The sequence below is a fragment of the Kogia breviceps genome, chromosome 3 (genome assembly GCF_026419965.1).
Source record: "Kogia breviceps isolate mKogBre1 chromosome 3, mKogBre1 haplotype 1, whole genome shotgun sequence".
NCBI classification, from domain to species: domain Eukaryota; kingdom Metazoa; phylum Chordata; class Mammalia; order Artiodactyla; family Physeteridae; genus Kogia; species Kogia breviceps.
This window is the reverse complement of record NC_081312.1, coordinates 92,175,140-92,196,669: the sequence shown is the minus strand read 5'-3', so window position 1 is coordinate 92,196,669 and position 21,530 is coordinate 92,175,140. Positions and strand designations below refer to the sequence as shown.

The window sequence follows — 21,530 nt, the reverse complement described above, 5'->3', positions numbered from 1 at the left end:
GTATACCATTTCATTTTATTTTACTTTCATATGTGTTTATGTTTTTATTAGACTTATTTTCCTACATAAGGTTTTTTATTCTTTTTATGTAGAAAAATATTGTGAATTTGATCAGTGTGAAGGATATATACGGGTGGGGAAAGACAAAGCCTGTGACAAATTATTAAGTCTACTTTATATAATATTTTAAACAAATGGAATTTGAGATATGGCTTTACTAAGCTTGTCTGTGTTTGGGTAGCAGCATGAAAGTTGGACGGGGAGAGTGGTGCCTCCTTGCATGACGAGAGGAGTGGAGTCTGGTGGCTTTTCCATTCTGGGTTGAGGATCTCTCCATTCTCTGCTGACGTGGGCACAATTACACAGGGACAGGCTGGGAGCAATTCCTAGTGTGTTCAACCCCTGTGCCTGCTCCATTCTCTTTTCTCACCTCCCCCAACCCCTCAATAGAAGAACCCTAGACTAGAACCCTAGACAGAACAAAGTTTTAATTCTGTGCTGACTGGGCTTCAGACCCCTGAACCATACATTGACGTTATTGATTAAGGTCTTTTCCACTGTTGCGTTCTGTGAGTGATTTTTCTTTTTTCTTTTCTTTCTTTCTTTCTTTTTTTTTTAATGGAGCAGAGCATAGCACTGATGTTAGCTTCTGCTTATAGTTGTATAACTGCTTTGCAATGTGGTGATTCCAAAGTGCCTAGGGTTTTTCCTTCCTGGGAATGTTTCTTCTGGTATCCCTTTTGTGCTGTCAATTTGCTATCAGTTGGCTCAGCAATATTTTTTTTTTTTTTTTGCTCAACAATATTTTTTTAACATCTTTATTGGAGTATAATTGCTTTACAATAGCACGTTAGTTTCTGCTTTATAACAAAGTGAATCAGCTGTACATATACATATATCCCCATATATCTTCCCTCTTGCATGTCCCTCCCTCCCACCTTCCCTATCCCACCCCTCTAGGTGGTCACAAAGCACCAAGCTGATCTCCCTGTGCTATGCGGCTGCTTCCCACTAGCTATCTATTTTACATTTGGTGGTGTATATATGTCCATGCCACTCCTTCACTTCATCCCAGCTTACCCTTCCCCCTCCCCGTGTCCTCAAGTCCATTCTCTACGTCTTCAGCAGTATTTTTAATGAAAGGTTAATCTATATTATCTCGGAATCCAAATTGAGATTCCTGACTGGAGAGGTGCTGTAAAGATCAACCGAGAGCTAGTGCCTGTAATCAGAAAAATGCACGAGAAACGGTTGATTTAGATTTTCTTACAATAACTGGTAACTATACATACATAGTGCCCCTTGCCCTCTTTTTCTTTATCAAAGTTATTGAAGAAGAGCAAAATATTTCCCCTGTAGATAAGTCTTTTCCTGCTTTACTCCACTCAGCAGTCTACAAAGAATAAAACAACTCTTGAAAAAGAGTAACGAGGAAATAACTGGGTGATTTAGCAGATGAACTTGAATAAGTTTGCTAATGTCTGGGTTCTGAGTGGCTCTCATGTAGTCACACACAAGTGTGTACCTATGTGTATGACAGTGTAGCAGAGTAGATGTTCACACACTGTTAAGTTTTGCTAGTGACAAGAGATTCTTAACCTGACATCTCCTAAGGCAGTCCATGACTAGGCTCCAGGGAGCTGATGAATCCTCTGAAATTGTGGGTATGATTTTCTCTTGGGTGTCAGTATATGCAGTTTTTTTGAGAAGACCCATGAGCTTATTCAGATTTTCCAAGTTCATACCTCCCCTTGCAAAAAGTTGAAAATCTCTGCTTTGGGAAAAACTTGTTTTTGGAGGGAAAGGACAATAATTGTAAACTAGTCATATTATTTCATTTGTTCAGTAAACTTTTACTGAAAACAGCTAAACATCAGGATGTAAACAAGTTTTATGTAGATTTAATTATATTTTGAAAGACAAAACTCAATACAGGGACTACCTTATTCCATGTGATGGGAGAAGTAGCAACCCATCGTATAATTGTGTTTTTTTGAATTTCTGTGTAACTAGTATATTTTGAGAAAAACATGTTTTGTAAAATTATATTATTAATTTAATGTTTTCCTTAAGTCATCAGCTTTTCTGGTAGAAAGGATTGTACACACCCTCAACATATAGCAGTTCTTTTTATTTTGGCTGAGTTCCTCTTGGGTTTTTTAGTGTGACAGAGAAGATGAGAAGAAATGAGCTTCTTTCAGTTCATAGTGTTTCTTCACTGACAGAACTCTAATAGCAAACTCTAATAGCAAACTATCTCCTAGGCTCTCTCCTCCAAACTGTCTCTCCCATTCATAGAAGTGTCATATTCTAAGATCTCTGGTCATCTGTCCAAACTGCCTTCTGTAGTACTTCCTCCTGATACAGGTTAAGATCTCTGATTATCTCCTTGATGGTATAAAACCTTTATTCATTCTGGTTTTCTTGAAATCTTTTGGTGAAGTCATGGACTTTGGTTTCTATGTTATAACCTTCACCTGATCTATCTTCTAACCTTTTTAAAAATGTTATATGTACTTAAACACTTCCTATTGGCTAAGAGACTCCCACAGACCTCTGTGAGTGTAGCCTAATCCTCATTTTTTTTGTGTGTGTGCACTGCATATCTGTTCAATTCTATTTGCTCTAGTGGATTCAGCTATTATCTCTTTATCACTACAATTGTCTCATTCAGTCTTTTTTAACATCTTTATTGGAGTATAACTGTTTTACAATGGTGTGTTAGTTTCTGCTTTACAACAAAGTGAATCAGTTATACATATACATATGTTCCCATATCTCTTCCCTCTTGCGTCTCCCTCCCTCCCACCCTCCCTATCCCACCCCTCTAGGTGGTCACAAAGCACAGAGGTGATCTCCCTGTGCTATGCGGCAGCTTCCCACTAGCTATCTAATTTACATTTGATAGTGTATATATGTCCCTGCCACTCTCTCACTTCATCACAGCTTACCCTTCCCCCTCCCCATATCCTCAGGTCCATGCTCTAGTAGGTCTGTGTTTTAAAAGACGTCTGCCTCTCTATCAGTCTTGAACTGAGTGTTCTCACTCAGGCTAATTATGGAAAAGATGGAACTATTTGTTTTGTTTCTTAGTATTTAAATTGCATAGTTTTATGAGTGTAATCTGTTTCCCTGAACTTGTCAACAGGAAACAGAGTGGCTTAATTGATTGTTGCCGAAGACACTTTCTTTCCCCGTCTCTGTCCATGTAGCTTGTGGGGATCTTAGTTCCTTGACCAGAGATTGAACCCGGGCCGTGGCAGTGAAAGCCCAGAATCCTAACCACTAGGCTACCGGGGAACTCTTAACTGATTGTTGCATATAGTCAAATTATTGCCATGGTCTGCCTCTTCTTTGTAATTGTTTTCATAACTACTTTTTCTTGAACTTTTTTTGGCAAGTTCTCAGTCTCTTGTAAAAGCTATTGTGGCCTCCCTGGCACATAAATGTTAGTTGTCCCCCCACCTCTTGCACACGCTTTCACACTGTCATGAATATTAGCTCATTCGTTGTGTTTGCCATGTTACTTTGGTGCTTTAGAACCAAGCTTTTCAAGCTGGCCTCGGAGTCAGCTGTAGTGTGCCAAGAGGTTTGCATGGTTGAATAAACATGGACCAGTTTCCAGAAGCTTCATTTTGCTCAAAAATTTGGTAGAAAAACTTTAAAGCAAACATGACTACATTATGAAATAGAATACAAAATTCACATGAATTTTTAAGCTAAAAGAGGAGACTTCAGAGTCCCTTTCCTCTGCTTAAGGAGACTGTTAGTAGTATCCTTATGAGGTGTATTTTCTATTTGTATCCTTAAGGCATTACTGGGTTTTAGATTATTCTATAAATCAGGCCCCACATGCCTTCTCTCTGCTTCAAAGTCCTTTCTTGATATTCCTCTTACTACTTATTTTCCTCAGGCTTTTTCAGGTAACGTCAGCCAATTACCTTAATTTACTTCTCTGCCTCTCACATGTGCTGGTATTTGCTTGTAATTCAGCCTGTGTAGCCCTTTTTGAATGAGGGGTGATGATTTCTTCTACCTGGGAATGGGATTCTCATGGCTCATTACTTCCAAACACATTTTCTTTTTGTAGACATTTGAATATATTATATACATGCTCTAGATTTTCTATATATTTCCATGTATTTCCATACACTCACACATTTATCCTGCCTGTTTTTCTTTGACATTTTTCAAGTGTTTTTTTTGTAGCACTCCGTATGTATAAGACACTGCACAGGCACCTTCAAAGAGACTATTAAGAGAAGTAAAACATGTAAAAGGTAGAAAGAAAAACATGAGAGAAACAGATCAAGTTTAAAAGAAGTTCAGAAGAGGGAGAGGTAATTTTTGGCTGTTCAGAATAGAATGAGCTTTTGGCTGTTCAGAATAGAGTGAGTTTCCATGTGTTTGTCTGTATCCTTGCTGACTTGGGATACAAATTCCATGGTTCAAAGTGGTCTGCCTAAATATGTATACATATAGTTATACTGAGACTGTAAAATGCAAATAGGCATGTAATACATTTCCTTTGGCTTAAATAAAATCTAGTTTTAGAACAACAGTGCCTTGTGAATGTAGAGCAGAGAGGGACTTTAGAAGCCATCAAATTCAAATTCAACCTTTATTATCATAATTACAAAAGAAAAAAGACTGAGAAGTTGATGACTTGATCGTATAAGTGTGTTCTTCTGACTCCCAGTTCTGTTTACTTGACCTTGTAAAAGAGGGGGTCCTGCCAGGTGATGATTTTATATTTGACTTAAAATCCAAGTATGTAAGATCATAACTGTTAGTTTAATATTTAATAACTAACTGATCATGAAAATGACTTCTTGGACACTTTTTCTATTTAGGAAGATATTTGCTGTCATTTGAAAGATCAGGTTAAACAACTGGAAAGGAATCAAGAAGCAACCAAATTAGAAAAGACTGAGATCATTAACAGATTGACAAGAAGCCTGGAGGAGAGCCAGAAGCAGTGTGCCAACTTGTTGCACTCAGGTCGGTGTCTGCGTGGGCGGTGGCTCCCCAGAAGGCTAGTAGAAATATGTGGAGAGCACACAGTAGGATCCATGAGTTACTATAACAATCCAGAAAAGACAGAAAAGATCATTGGTGACAGTTTTTTTTAACATCGTTACTGGTATATATGTATGGAGGTGTGATGTATTTTCATTAGATAATTTGGAAAACCCAGACAAGTATAAGGTAGAAAATAAAAATAGCCAATAATCCTACTACCCAGAGATAACTGTTGTTAATGTTTAAATGTATTTCCTTCAAGTGAAATGAACACACACAAATAGACAGTTCCCTGCTTCTGTACACAGTATATTTTAAAATAAAGCTGAATGTGAAAAAATTGAACAATAAAATATATGTTAAGATAGGTTCTATACCTGAAAGCTAAAAATGGTTATGAAATCCCACTATATTTTGCTTTTAGACTCGATCTTTGATCATATAGTTCTATCCTTTTATATAACTTTAATTTTTCTTGTCTTCTAAGTGGAGTAGCCGCTTACCTGGTCAGTTGAAGCCCATAAGTTACGTTTTTGTCACGCTTAAGATTTCTAGTATGGTCTTCATGGTATTAAGTTTGAGACATATGCTTCCTATCACTTTCAGTAGTACTTTTATTTCTTATTTAATAAAATGATAGAGTAAAATGCAATAAAATAATCAAATGTTTATACAGACACTACTGTACAGACAAAACTGCTTGATTTGCTGGTGAATAGCTCACACTGAAGATAGCTCAATGATTATTCATCAACTGATATATGAAAGTCAGACCTTGGCATATGATGTCAGTCAGACTATTGATACAATGTATGTAAGAGTGGGTTATTCAGAAGTTGAAAAGACTGTCTAAATGTGTGTGTTTGTGTTTTGGTGGAGGCAAAATTTTCATCATACTACATTTAGGTCCCACCTCTGTGTTCAGTTTTGTATCCTTTTGTTTCACATGGCATTACTTACTGAGCCTTTTCCCTTGCCATTAAAGACTTTGAAAATATGATTTTCTTTTGTTGCATTATATGCCATCATTACTTTGCTTAACCATTTTCCAGATGCTCATTTTCTTTTGAGGAAATCCAATAAAGTCCTTTTTAAATGGGAACCTTTTAACCATTTAGAATATTAGGTTACTAGAGCTTCAAAAGTACAATACCAATATGCTTCTTGTACATGTGGAGGTGGGGTGGTGGAAATAAAAGAACTCAAAGAGAAGTTAAAGGCAGCAAGATGTAGACAGTAGAAATGGTTTCCAAAGAATTTTTGCTCTGGCTTTCTGTGAGCTGGAATGTTCTGCTCCTATTAAAGGACTTGTGGAGTGTTAAGGTCTGTAGACGTGGCTGATTTGATTCATGGCAAGGTCACAGTAGCCTGTGTCTTCAACTTCCCAAGGACCTATGGGGAGCCATACTAAATCTTGGAAATGTCTGCACCGGACCTATGCCTTCTGGGTCCTACTAGCTATACCTTTGTGCTCCTAAAAAGGTAGTTAAAAGGTAATAAAGCAGAGCTCCACCTTCTGTAGCCTCAGTGGATTCAAGTTCTTCTGTACATCACATGCACTTTGTCCCTTTACATCTGGTGTATTCTATGATTGTTTCTCCCACAGGCTCAGTACAGGAGGTGGCTCAGCTACGGCTCCAGATGCAGCAAGCACAAAAGGCACATGCTATGAGTGAAAACATGAACAAGGCTTTGCAGGTGAGTGTCGCCACTTGAAAGAGACTCCATGGGTAACTGAATTAGGCATTGGTTACATCACCTTTCTAAGCCTTGGCTTTCTCTATATAAAAGAGGTGGCTGGACCGTCTCCAATCCAGCCCATGGGAGTTGTTCACAACCTCACCCACACATCTAGGTAGTCAGGCCCAGGTCTGTCCAACTGCAGAGCCAAGGCCCAGCCCCTTCCTGGGCATGGCATATCCTTTCATCTCTGGAGGTGTCCCAGAGATAAGTTTATCTACAGGTGTGGGAAACCTACAAGTTACCTGCCATTCTCTCACATCCTCCTCCAGCACCACTTAACGTTTTCCACTGGAGGAAGAGTTCCAGTATTACCTCCACTGGAAAGAGGCATTTTTTTGCCTTTTCACCACTGGCAGACTAAAGTGCAACACTTTCTTGGCAAACCAGTCTCCTCTGTCCTCTACTCTAGTAAGCCAATGTGTGCTGCCACCAGCTTCTCAGCTCAAGGGAGGCTTTTTGTGGAGGACAAAATGTAAGTGAGGGAGGAGTGAGAGAAGCTGTTTACATCTGTTTTCTCATTCATTTATTCATTTGTTCATTCAACTTACTTGAAAACCTGACATGTGCTACCTTTATATTTTTAATGTATGCCAAAAATGCATTTGAAGAAGCGTTTCTGCCTTCTTTTAATCATTAAAATGAATTGTGAAGAATAAAATGACTAGTTCCTTCTTATAAAAAGTAATGGATATAACTTGTAATAATTTTGTGTTTTAGGAGGAAATAAAAGAACTAAAAGATGAAATTTCTCTCTATGAATCTGCTACAAAACTAGGAATATTTCCAAGTGACTCAGAAGGAGAATTAAATATAGAACTCACTGAATCATACGTGGATTTGGGTATAAAGAAAGTCAACTGGAAAAAATCCAAAGTAAAGAGGTATCTAGGGGCTTTTAGGGGCTTGGCTTCCCTGGTGGCGCAGTGGTTGAGAGTCCGCTTGCCGATGCAGGGGACACGGGTTCGTGCCCCGGTCCGGGAAGATCCCACATGCTGCGGAGCGGCTGGGCCCGTGAGCCATGGCCGCTGAGCTTGCGCGTCCGGAGCCTGTGCTCCGCAGCGGGAGAGGCCACAGCAGTGAGAGGCCCGCGTACCGCAAAAAAAAAAAAAAAAAAAAAAAAAAAAAAGACGTATCTAGAAAATACTTTAATGTAGAAGAATTCACATTAATAATATTGATGGTACATAATAAAAGGGGTTCTTGAGTGCAGAACAATATATTTTAGTAATTTCTAATGAAGTTGCAATGTCTGAAATCAAAATTATCAAGTATTAATATTGTACTGTCCCAATAGCAGTAGGGCACCTCAGTTTCAATGAGATAAAATAAAAATGATTTAGTTAAAATATGTAAGTTAAATTCTACAACTTAAATTATGTATGTTTTATTATTAAGGTGGGGGCATATTATTTTTATGATGTTAGCACTGTGTGTTGGAAGTAGGCATTTATCAATGGTATATGAGAAAATGACCATTAATTTTCCCTAGGAACCTCACTGTGACCTTAGTTTTAAAATACGGATTCTGTCTTTTACACTTAATGCAGATATTTTAACACTGCTTAACACAAATATTTTTCGCACTCTCATGGAAGGGAGTGCTTCATCGTCCCTTCTAGGGACCAATGGGAGTTGGGGGGGAGTGGTCGTGGTAGAAGAGGGAGCACATTTAGATATCATTAAACACTTAAAAGATGAACGAAGGGGCTTCCCTGGTGGCGCAGTGGTTGAGAGTCCGCCTGCCGATGCAGGGGACACGGGTTCGTGCCCCGGACCAGGAAGATCTCACATGCCGCGGAGCGGCTGGGCCCGTGAGCCATGGCCGCTGAGCTTGCGCGTCCGGAGCCTGTGCTCCGCAATGCGAGAGGCCACAACAGTGAGAGGCCCGCGTACCGCAAAAAAAAAAAAGATGAATGAAATGAAGGAAGGATGTATATTTTGAAGCACTTGCTATTTGTAAGGGGCTATGCAAGGCTCTGGGAGTAGAGTACAAAAGATGAGATAGACATTCTCCCTTCCCACAGGGAGTTTATATTTTGTCTGATGGGGAAAAGGAGACACAGTTGTAAGCAACTAAGTAGTGTGTGCTAAATGTAATGCTTGATGTACGAAGGGGCATTTATCCGTTTGTTCTACTGGTCTGGGATAAAGATGAAAGATGAAAGAGATTGTATTCAGGCTAAGGGAAGCCTTTCTTGAATGCATTCTTCTTTTTTTAAAATTTATTTTTTAATTATTTATTTATTTTTTAATCTTTTGGCCACACTGTGTGGCATGTGGGATCTTAGTTCCCCGACCAGGCATCGAACCCGTGCCCCCTGCAGTGGAAGTGTGGGGTTCCAACCACTGGACCACCAGGGAAGTCCCCATGAATGCATTCTTGAATGAAACCACCACCATCTTGTTCATAGATTAAGACTGAGTTTGCCATCGTTATGTTTTTTGAAAGTATTTACTACCTGTTGTTTCAGGTATCATGCAACTAAATACAAATGTATAAATCTCCTGAAAGGTTTGTTCCACAATAAGTTTTAGAACTTATGCTGTGATTCCATTTTCAAAACAGCAAAATGAGATTCAGTAAATTAAAATCTCAATCAGGTGATGCTGTGGAACATGATGTTACATTAGTCGAGTAAGTTTCCATTTATCTGGAGGTCAGTCTTTAGGGACTCTCATCTCAACAGATCCCAACTACAATCTAGAAAGAAGCCGAGAAGCAAATAGCAGACCAAGATTATGTGATGTATTTATTAGGGGCCACCTTGGGGCCCCTAATATGGCCCACCAGGGCAATATTGACTTAGATTTGTTGGTACCCCATGAGTTACCCGATTTTCTAACTGACCACAGAGTAACTGGGTCAGGGAGTTGGGAGATGTGCTGCCAGGGCTTCAGCCAGACGGCTATGCCTCAGCAAGGAGAGAACTATGGGAACCCACAGTGCTGGAGCTGCTGAGCACCCGGGTAAGCAGCTTTATACATCTAGGCCTGTTCTGATCCAATCATAATGTCCACAGTCATGATCACAGTTGTCGAAGAAAGCCTTCAGCTTTGGTTAGTTAATTAAAGCAAAAAGAGGATGAATGCGCTTTAAACAGATTTACATAAAAATTTAAAGTTAAAATGTATTCATCTGGAAAATTTACTGCTGTGAATGCCTCATTTCCTGTTAATGCCAGATTAATTCTAAGGGGCTAGTGGAAAGAGCACGGTCTTTAGATCCAGATTTGTTTTGAATCATAGTTTTGTCATTTATTACTAACTTTGTGACCTTGGGCACGTTTCTTGACTTTTCTGAGCCTGTTTTCTTATCAGGCTTTTTCTATCAAGTAGATTATAGCGTATCCCTTGGGTGATAAAACAAGGATTAAAATAGATAATGACTATAAAGGGCCTCATGTAATAAGTCCTGGCACATATTAGGCACTTAATCAGTGGTAGCTGTTACTATTTTATTTAAGAGATGCTTGGTTAAAATATACCATTGATCATATTTTATATTAATCAACTTTTGATTGGACACATATTTTACAAAAAGTCCTTGATCCTCATTTAAATCTTGGGGAAAACATGGGATCCACATTTATCATTTTAGAGCTGGGAAAACTAGAGCTCAAAGAGCTGAACTCCTTAGCCCAAGAAGACAGACCCTTAGCAGCAGAACCAGTACTTAAACCCAAAACTTGACTGTCATGTAAATCTGTTGGTTTTTATTTGCATGACAGTCAAACCTTTTTGCCTTAAACTTCATTCTTCTATATATATTTTTTGTTTGTTTGTTTGTTTTAGAGGATTAAAGATTTAGTTTCTGCCAAAAAAGATTTCTCTCCAACTTATTACTTTAATTTGTGCCATAATTAGCCTGGGAATTGGGTAGATAATACATGTATATGTGTATAGGTTTGTCTTTCCAAGTAGACTTACTCCATCATGATGTTTACTAAAATGTATTTACTTCTTTGCCCCTTCTATTTAATTAGTACTTATAACCCCAATCCTACAGTAATTTAAAGCACATTCCTATAGATAACAAACTTGAGATATCACATTGCTATCGTACCAAAAGGAATGCCAGGCCAGCTGCATTCAACCAAGGAAGTGGGGAATAACTGAAGCAAGTGGGTAGTCACTGAGGCTCAGTAAGGAGATGTTCAATGAAGTGCAGGATAAGTGAGAAAGATTAGCTTATCGTCATCCCTCCCACCAGCACCTCAATGGATAAGAATTCAGCTTTGAGGAAAAAGTAAAAATATTTATTCTTAGTTCAAAGTAAGAGGAGATATAGGAGAGATTAGATTTGTACCTTTCCTCTGCTGGATTGTGGTTCTTAGAACAAAAGGAAGCAGCACTTTCCCAGTGTTGAGAATTTTAGTTCTTTGTTGACTTGAGCTGCTTTCAAATCACTGACCCAAATATTAGCGGCTCCAAGCTTTCACTCCCAACTACCACCTCCCTCAAGCTACTGCCTAGTAAACTTTAAGGGTTTAGCCTCAGTGTTCTATTTCACGTTCATGGAATTTGAGTAGCTAAATCTTCATGCAGCCTGCAGACAGCTTCCCCTCTCCTTTATTGTAGTTGGCTGCGAAGCTCAACTAATAAACATTTAACAAGTGGAATGCCTTTTCCCTGGGTCTTCTCAGCAGGCTTCATAAGGGACTACAGTTTATTTGGATTGAGGGGAACCAACCTTCACAGGGCTCACTAGTGAGCCTAATACAGGGCTGGTCACACTGCTGACTTTTCCCTTTTGAGAAAGAAGAGAAAATTATTTTAGCAAGCACTCTCTCTGCTCTGACTTGGCTCCCTCTAGGAGTACATGATGTGCTATTTCAGTGGTCAACGTTCAGTAAAAAAAGAAGTTAGGGATGCGTAATTTGTTAACTGCTGAAAGCTAGTTCATGTCTTACAGCACAGGAAGATGCACTGCAATATGTTTTATATTTCTTATATAATTATATTTATGTCTTACATTTCTATATAAATAGAAGTGGTTTAAGTTGGTGATCTACACATACAGACATATTTACACTATATATTACACTTACAGAAGTGTGTATATTGATAAATATGTAGTATATCACCAGGATCTCTTTTTGTAATATTAAAAAAGCCTAATATTTTGTTCATCCTCTCTCTCTCTGTGTACATGTGTGTATATTACACACAATATACATATATATGTATGTGTGTGTATATATATATATTTTAACATTTCATTGGAAATCATCTGAAACTGAAAAACAGGAAAAAATACGTTAATTCAGGTACTATTATTTCTTTTTTTAGAGACTTTAGTTTTTTCTTTCTTTTTCTTTCTTTCCTTTCTTTCTTTCTCTTTCTTTCTTTCTCTCTTTCTTTTCTTTTCTTTTCTTTTCTTTCGCAAACTGACTTTATTTAATAATGTGCCAGAAGTGTTAAAAATATATGTAGGTCTGTGGTTTCTAGTTCAGATTTTTTTTTTTAAACATCTTTACTGGAGTATAGTTGCTTCACAGTGGTGTGCTAGTTTCTTCTGCTCTATAACAAAGTGAATCAGCTATACATACACATATATCCCCATATCTCCTCCCTCTTGCGTCTCCCTCCCACCCTCCTTATCCCACACCTCTAGGTGGTCACAAAGCACCAAGCTGATCTCCCTGTGCTATGCAGCTGCTTGCCACTAGCTGTTTTACATTTGGTAGTGTATATATGTCCATGCCACTCTGTCACTTTGTCCCAGCTTACCCTTCCCACTCCCCCGTCCTCAAGTCCATTCTCTACGTCTGCATCTTTATTCCTATCCTGCCCCTAGGTTCTTCAGAACCATTTTTTTTTTTTTTAGATTCCCTGTATATGTGTTAGCATACGGTATTTATTTTTCTTTCTGACTTCACTCTTTATGACAGACTCTAGGTCCATCCACTTCACTACAAATAACTCAATTTCGTAGAAGGACTTTAGTTTTTTAGAACATTTTTAGATTTACAGGAAAATTAATATAGTACAAAGAATTCCCCTATACTGTGCATCCATTTTTCCCTGTTAACATCTTACAACAGCATGGTATCTTTGCTACAACTAATGAGCTAATATTGATGGATCATTATTAACTAACATCCATAGTTTATTTAGATGTCCTTAGTTTTTACCTCATGTCCTTTTTCTGTTCTGGGATTGCACCAGAATACCTCCTTACATTTTGGAGTCGTTTTTCCTTAGGTTTCTCCTGACTTTCCTTGTTTTTGATGACCTTGACAGTTTGAGAAATACTGGTCAAGCATTTTGTAGGAAGGAAGATTCTCTTGGAATTTGATGTTTTTCTCATAGGTGGAACCAGATGAGGTTCGATTTTCATCACATCACTTTAAGGGTACATACTATCAGCTATTTATTTCTTTTCAAAAGTAACTTTCTCCTTTATTATGGAAAAATTAGAAAATATGGATTAAAAGCACCCATAATCTTACTTCACCCCCTATGAAGAAAACCACTGTTAGCATTTTGGTATTAACTTACACATTATCTGTTTTGTAGGTTTCTAAAGATAAAATACTATTGAATATACTACTTTATAATGTATCTTTTAACTTAGTACGTTCTGAAATCTTTAGATGTCAGTAAATGTTGTAAATACTAGTGGATATGTGGATGAATGAACTATATTTTAGTTAGTAATGCACTGTTTAAAATTTTTTTAAGCTGTAAGTAATGCAGTATTATAAACATACTTGTTGTCGAGTCTTTATTCATGTCTTTGGTTATTTCCTTAAGATGTGGGTGAATATTCTTGTTAAAGAGTATGCGTGTGTGAGGCTTTTGATACAAATGTTGTCAAGCAACCCTGTAGTTTGCATTATTACCCACATCGTGTGATAGTACCTATTTCTCTGTACCCTATCCATTGCTGAGGGTTATCACTTTTCCTATTTAAAAATTTTATAAAGTTGGATCCATCACTTTTTTTCCCTTATGATTTCTTTTTTTTTTTTTTTTTGCGATACGCGGGCCTCTCACTGTTGTGGCCCCTCCCGTTGCGAAGCACAGGCTCCGGACGCGCAGGCCCAGCGGCCACGGCTCACGGGCCCAGCCGCTCCGCGGCACGCGGGATCCTCCCGGACCAGGGCACGAACCCGTGTCCCCTGCATCGGCAGGCGGACCCTCAACCACTGCGCCACCAGGGAAGCCCCCTTATGATTTCTTGATGGTATTTCTCTAGTACTTTTTATAGTTTTATTTTACCTTTTAAAACTTTTAAAATTGTGAAATGTAACACATAAAGAAGTGTGTGTGAAACATGAGTGTATAGCTTAATGCATGATTTTAAAGTGAATTCCCATGGAACTACCACCAAGGCCAAGAGATAAACATTGTCAGCAGCTGCCCATATTCCTCTTTCCAGTCATAACCTTGAGGTTAGTACTATCTTAACTGTTACGGTAATTATTTTCTGGCTTTTTGTTCTTTTAAGACCTAATTATCCATGCCTAAACACTATAGATTAGGTTTGCCTTTATTTAGAGGGAACTCATACATTAGGTGGTTTTTCTTTTTCCTTTTCTTCTACAGCTTTATTGGGATATACAGTTGGCCCTTGAGCAACATGGGTTTGAACTGCAGGGGTCCACTTATACGTGGATTTTTTCAGTAAACATGGTACATGTATTTTTATTTTACAGGTGGTGGGGGGGATTGCTGCTCCCAACCCTCCACATTGTTCAAGGGTCAGCTGTATTTCAAATACCATAAAATTAATCCATTTAAAGTGTACACAGTTCAATGTGTTTAGTATACCCAGAGTTGTCCATCTATCACCACAACCTAATTTTAAAATATTTCAATATCCCTCACAAGAAACCCAATACTTTTTTTTTTTTTTAACATCTTTATTGGAGTATAATTGTTTTACAATAGTGTGTTAGTTTTTCCTTTACAACAAACTGAATCAGTTATACATATACATATGTTCCCATATCTCTTCCCTCTTGCATCACCCTCTCTCCCACCCTCCCTATCCCACCCCTCTAGGTGGTCACAAAGCACAGAGGTGATCTCCCTGTGCTATGCAGCAGCTTCCCACTAGCTATCTAATTTACATTTGATAGTGTATATATGTCCCTGCCACTCTCTCACTTCGTCACAGCCCACCCTTCCCCCTCCCCATATCCTCAAGTCCATGCTCGAGTAAGTCTGTGTTTTATTCCCATCCTACCACTAATCTCTTCATGACATTTTTTTCCCTTAGAGTCCATATATATGTGTTAGCATACGGTATTTGTTTTTCTCCTTCTGACTTACTTCACTCTGTATGACAGACTCCAGGTCCATCCACCTCATTACACATAACTCAGTTTCATTTCTTTTTATGGCTGAGTAATATTCCATTGTATATATGTGCCACATCTTCTTTATCCATTCATCTGTTGATGGACACTTAGGTTGCTTCCATGTCCTGGCTATTGTAAATAGAGCTGCAATGAACATTTTGGTACATGAGTCTTTCTGAATTATGGTTTTCTCAGGGTATATGCCCAGTAGTGGGATTGCTGGGTCGTATGGTAGGTCTATTTGTAGTTTTTTAGGGAACCTCCATACTGTTCTCCATAGCGGCTGTATCAATTTACATTCCCACCAGCAGTGCAAGAGTGTTCCCTTTTCTCCACACCCTCTCCAGCATTTATTGTTTCTAGAGTTTTTGATGATGGCCAATCTGACCGGTGTGAGATGATATCTCATTGTAGTTTTGATTTGCATTTCTCTAATGATTAATGAGGTTGAGCATTCTTTCATGTGTTTGTTAGCAATCTGTATATCTTCTTTGGAGAAATGTCTATTTAGTTCTTCTGCCCATTTTTGGATTGGGTTGTTTGTTTTTTTGTTATTGAGCTGCCTGAGTTGCTTATAAATTTTGGATATTAATCCTTTGTCAGTTGCTTCATTTGCAACTATTTCCTCCCACTCTGAGGGTTGTCTTTTGGTCTTGTTTATGGTATCCTTTGCTGTGCAAAAGCTTTTAAGTTTCATTAGGTCCCATTTGTTTATTTGTGTTTTTATTTCCATTTCTCTAGGAGATGAGAAACCCAATACTTTTTACCAGTCATTCCCCATTATCCTGTCCTCACAGCTCAGGCAAACACTAATCTACTTTCTACCTCTATGGATTTGCCTGTTCTGTACATTTCACTTAAATGGATTCATATAATATGTGGTCTTTTGTGATTGGCTTCTTTCACTTAGCTCATAATGCTTTCAAGGTTCATCCATGTTGTAGCATGTATCAGTACTTTAACCCATTTTATAGCCAAATAATACTCGATTGTATGAATTTACCACATTTTGCTTATTTATTCATCAGCTGATGGACATTTATTTGGATTGTTTCTGTGTTTCTACTTTTTGGCTATTATGAATAATGCTGCAGATTTTTGAGTGGACATATGTTTTCAAACTCTTTGTTTAGCATTTTGAAAAATGGTCAAACAGTTCAAAGTGGCTGCACCATTTTATATTGTCACTGGCAATGAATGAAGGTTTCAATTTTTTCATATCCTCATCAGCACTTGGTATTTTCCATTAAAAAAATTATAGTTTCTTCATGGGTATGGAATGGTTTCTCATCATGGTGATTTGCTAATGATGTGGTTTTTACTTAATGGCTAATTATGTTGAACATCTTTTCATGTGTTTATTGGCCATTATATATTTTCTTTGGGGAAATGTCTATTCACATCTTTTGCCCATTTTAAAATTGGGTTGTCTTTTTATTGTTTAATTTTAAGATCTCTTTATATATTCTGAATTTAAGTTCCTTGTCAGATATATGGTTTGGATATATTTTCTCCTGTTCAGTGTTGTCTTTTCACTTTCTTGATAGTATCCTTTGAAGGACAAAAGTCTTTAATTTTATAAAGTCCAACTTATGTATTTTTTCTTTGGTTGCTTGTGCTTTTGGTATCTAAGAAACCATTTTCTAATCCAGGTTTCTGAAGATTTATACCTATGTTATCTTATCAGTGTTTTATCTCTTACATTAAGTCTTAAGATCCATTTTGAATTAATTTTTGCATATGATATGAGATAGGGTTCTAACTTCATTTTTTTATATGTGGATAGCCAGTTGTTCATACCATTTGTTGAAAACACTCTTCTCCATTAAATTGTTTTGGCACCCTTGTCGAAAATCTGTTGACTGTGGATGTGAGGGTTTATTTCTGGGCTCTCAGTTTTATTCCAGTGATCTATATGTCCTTAGGCTAGTACCACACTGCCAAAAATTGCTATATCATTGTAGTAACTTTTGAAATTGGAAAGTGTTGGTCTTCCAATTTTGTTTTTCTTTTTCAAGATTTCTTTGGCTAATATGGGTCTCTTGCCTTTCCCTATGAATTTTAGGATCAATTTGTCAGTTTCTGCAAAGAAAGCAGCTGAGCTTTTGATAGGGGTTGCAGGGAATCTCTAGAACAATGTTGTGTTCTGATCCCTGAACATGGGATGTTTTTCCATTTATTTAGGTCTTCTTTTATTTCTTTCAGTGTACCAGTCATCTACTTTTATAATTTTGTGGTTTTCAGTGTACTAGTCATATGTCTTTGCTAAATTTACTCCAAAGTATTATATTCTCTTGCCTATTCTTTTTGCTGGATTGTTTTCTTAATTTTATTTTCAGGAGGTTCACTGCTAGTGTGTAGAAATACAATTGATTTTGTATATTGATCTTGTATCCTGCCACATTGCTGAACTTGTTAATTAGTTCAAATAGTTTTTTAGTGGATTCCTTAGGATCTTTTATATTCAAGATCATGTCATCTGAAAATAGAGATAGTTTTACTTCTTTCTTTCCAATCTGGATGCCTTTCACTTCTTTTTCTTCACTAATTGCTCTAGCTAGAATCTCTAGTACAATGTTGAATAGAAGTGGCAAGGGCAGACATCCTTAACTTGCTGCTGATTTTACAAGGAAGTATTCAGTCATTCTCCATTAAGCATGAATTCTGGCTGTTAGTTTTTCATAGATATAGGTTCTTTAGATTTTTTTCACCAAAATTTTGTTTGTGAAACTTATGTTGTAGCAAGTAGCTGTAGCTCTTTCATTTATATATGTAAATATATGTGTGTGTGTAACTTTATTTGTATGAATATTCCACAGTTTATTTTCCATCCTACTGTCCATAGAGTCTTAATGTTATTTCCTGGTACAATGTGCATACATTTCTGTTGGGTATATAATATTGAAGTGAAATTGCTTGTAGTACTTGTGTTTCAACTTTAATAGGTAATGCCAAGCTGTTTTCTTTTTTTTTTTTTTTTTTTTTTTTTTTTTTGTGGTACGCGGGCCTCTCACTGTTGTGGCCTCTCCCATTGCGGAGCGCAGGCTCCGGACGCGCAGGCTCAGCAGCCATGGCTCACGGGCCCAGCCGCTCCGCGGCATGTGGGATCTTCGCGGACCGGGGCACGAACCCGCGTCCCCTGCATCGGCAGGCGGACTCTCAACCACTGCGCCACCAGGGAAGCCCCAAGCTGTTTTCTAAAGTAGTTGTGCCAGCTTACATCCCCACCAGAAGTGTATGAAAGTTTTAATTGCTCTATCTTCTTGCTATTACTTGTTATTGTGAGTCTCTTAGTTTTAGGCACTTAATGTGTAGTGCTATTTTATTGTGGTCTTTATTTGCATTCTCCCAGATTATTAATGAGATTGCACTCCATTTAAAAAAATATGCCTATTGTGTTTATTGGTGGCTTGGGTGTGTGTTGTGTGTGTGTGTGTGTGTGTGTGTGAAGAAGGACTTGTTCATGTCCCTTCTCAGTTTTTACATGATTTTTGTGTGTGCATGTGTTCTGTTGATTTATAGGCGTTTTTGTTGAAAACTGTTCTAGATAAGAGCTCTTTGATGTTATGTGTGTTGCAAATATCTCCTCTCACTCACTTCTTGTCTTTCTCCCCTCTGGCTTGCCTTTTTAACTTTTTAATGCATCTCTTGATGAATGGAAGTTTTTAAACTTTAGTCAAATTTCTCCATCTTCATGGTTAGTGCATTTATAGTCCCTTTAAGAAACCTTTCCTTACTTCAGGATCATGAAGCTATTCTCTTATGCTGCCTTTTAAAAGCTTTATTGCTGTGCCTTATACTTTTACCATCTACCTGGAATTGCTGTTCTTATTAGGGTTTTTCTGATTATTCTTGCTCGTTTACACTTCCAAATGAACTTTATATTTAACTTGTTCTGTTCTATGAAAAAAATCCTGATAATATTTTTACTAGGATCATCTTAAGTATATAAAGCAAAGGAGAATTGATATCTTTATGATGTTGAATTTACTTAAGAATATAAGATGTCTTTTCATTTGCTTAAATCTATTTTTGTCTTTCAAGTGTGTTTTGAAGTTTTTCACATTTAGGTTTTGCACAATTCTTGTTAAATTGATGCCTAGGTATTTTATTTTGCAATAGTGAATGGCATGTACTTTTCCATTATTTCTTCTGAATATTGTTTGTATATATTATTTCTATATCGTGTGTTATAACCTGTTGCCTTCTAATTCTCTTATTGTTTTTAATAGTTTTTCCATTAGATTAGAAGTTTTTTAGATATAATTGTATCATCTGCTAATGGAGATAATTTTACCTCTTCCTTTCCACTTATGCTCCAAATTGCTTTCTCTTTATGGTTACATTAGAGTTCCTCTAATTTATTTTATTTAAATAGCAATAGTATAAATGTTCTTTTCCAAAGTGGTCATACCATTTTGCATTCCCAGAAGCAAAGTCTGAGAGTTTCAGTTGTTCTGTGCCATTGTTAAATCTTGATAGGCAATCTTTTAAAATTTGAGCACTTCTAGTTTGTAGTGATATCTCATTGTGGTTTTAACTTGTATTTCCCTAATGGCTAATAAAGTTAAACATATTTTGATATGCCTCGCTTTCCTTTTTTCTTGTTGTGTTTAATTATCATTTGTATATGTTATTTGGTCTTCATATATTTCAGGATACAAGCCCTTTGTCTGATATGTGTTGTGAATATTTTCCTCCACTCTCTGGTTTATCTTATCATTTTCTTAATGGTTTCTTTTGAAGAGCAAAAATATAAGTTTTTATGAACTCAGATTTATCAATTGTCTCATTTATAGTTCATGGTTTTTGTGTATTATTGTAACTCAATGTTACAAAAATTTTCTGTTATGATTTTAGAAATTTGATAGTTTTAGCTCTTATATTTACATTTATGATCCATTATGAGTTAATTTTTTAGTATGGTGTGAGGGAAGGATTGATGTTTATTTTTTTCATTCCAGTATCCAATTGATCTAATCCCATTTGTCAGAAAAGCTTTTCTTTCCCAGTTGAATTGCCTTGGTATCTTTGTTGATAATCAGTTGACCATATGTTGGTGGGTCTATTTCTGTATTCTCCATTCTGTTCCAGTGATCTTTTTGGTGATAACAGTCTTGATACTGTAGCTTTATAGTTTTCAAATGGGTTGGACACATCCTTCAACTTTGTTGTTTTCAAAATTGTTTTGGCTATTCTAAGTTCTTTGCATTTCAAAATAAATTTTATGGTTAGCTTGTCAACTTCTACAAAAAATGTCCTCTGGAATTTTAATTTGAAATGTGTTGAATCTATAAATCAATTTTGGGAGAATTGACATCTTAAGATATTGCTATTTTTCAATTATATCTCGATAAAGCTGGGGGAATTAAAGAAATTGAGTTTTCCAATTTCTGAACATGCATGCTATATATACCTCTCTATTTAGGCCTTCTTCAGTTTCTCTCAGTAATGTTTAGTAGTTTTCAGTGTAGAGATCCCTTCAGTAGATATCATTTCCCTTTAGCTGAAGAACCTCCTCTGGCATTTTGTCCAGAGCATGTCTGTTGGCAACAAATTCTTAGTTTCCTTATATGAAAATGCCCTTATATTTGCTGATTATAGAATTCCGGGTCAACTGTTCTTTTATTTAAGTGTTTTAAAGATATGCTCTTCCACTGTCTCTGGCCTCATTGGTTTCTGAAGAGAAATCTATTGTTATTTGAGTCATTGTTTCTGTATGTAATATGTAGTTTTTCTCCTGCTGTTTTCAAAAAAGAATTATTTTCTTTTTTTCTTTTCAGTTTTCAGCACTTTGATTACAATGTGTCTGTGTTTTTCTTTTAGTTTATTTCATTTGGGGTTCACTGAGCTTCTTGAAAATGTAAATTTATTATGTCTTTTACCAAATTTGTGAAAATGTTGACCATTATTTCTTCACATATTTTTTTCTGCCTCCTCTCTTTCTCCTCTCCTTCTCGTCCTCCAATTATACATAATGTTAAATTTTTTTATATTGTCCCACAGTTCCCTGAGACACTGTTCATTTTTTTTTTTTTCTGTTTTCATGTTAGTTGATGGCTGTTGAACTATTTTCAAGTCCACTCTTTCTTTCCCGTCATTTCTATTCTATTGAGCCTGTCCAGTAAGGTTGTTTTTTTTTTTTTTAACTTTTAGATATTGTATTTTTCAATGATAAAATTTCCATTTGGTTCTTCTAAAGTTTTTATTTCTCTTTTGAGAATTCCTATCTTTTCGTTCATTTCAAATATGTTTCCTTTACTGGTAAAGCATAGCTATTAGCTGCTTTAAGTTTTTAAAACTCTTTGTGATAGTTCCAGCATTTGGGCTTTCCTTGTTAGTTTTATGTTGAGTAATTTTAGATTGTATAGTAGACATTGTGATTTTTATGTTGTATAGAGACTTGTATGGGTGTTTCAAATCTTAGTTCATTTTTCCAAGCCTTTGCCACATTGG

General features: G+C 36.8%; 1 protein-coding gene across 4 annotated transcripts in view; it reads left to right on the top strand.

Moving 5' to 3' along the window:
* CEP152 (centrosomal protein 152) overlaps window positions 1–21,530 on the top strand; it is a 100,732-nt gene that overhangs the window by 32,523 nt on the left and 46,679 nt on the right. For all 4 annotated transcript variants that reach the window (XM_067030704.1, XM_059058588.2, XM_059058586.2 and 1 more), the window contains exons 10-12: window positions 4,854–5,001; window positions 6,629–6,720; window positions 7,483–7,646. In XM_067030704.1, coding sequence (XP_066886805.1) covers window positions 4,854–5,001; window positions 6,629–6,720; window positions 7,483–7,646 — 404 coding nt within the window. The remainder of the gene's footprint in view (window positions 1–4,853; window positions 5,002–6,628; window positions 6,721–7,482; window positions 7,647–21,530) is intronic.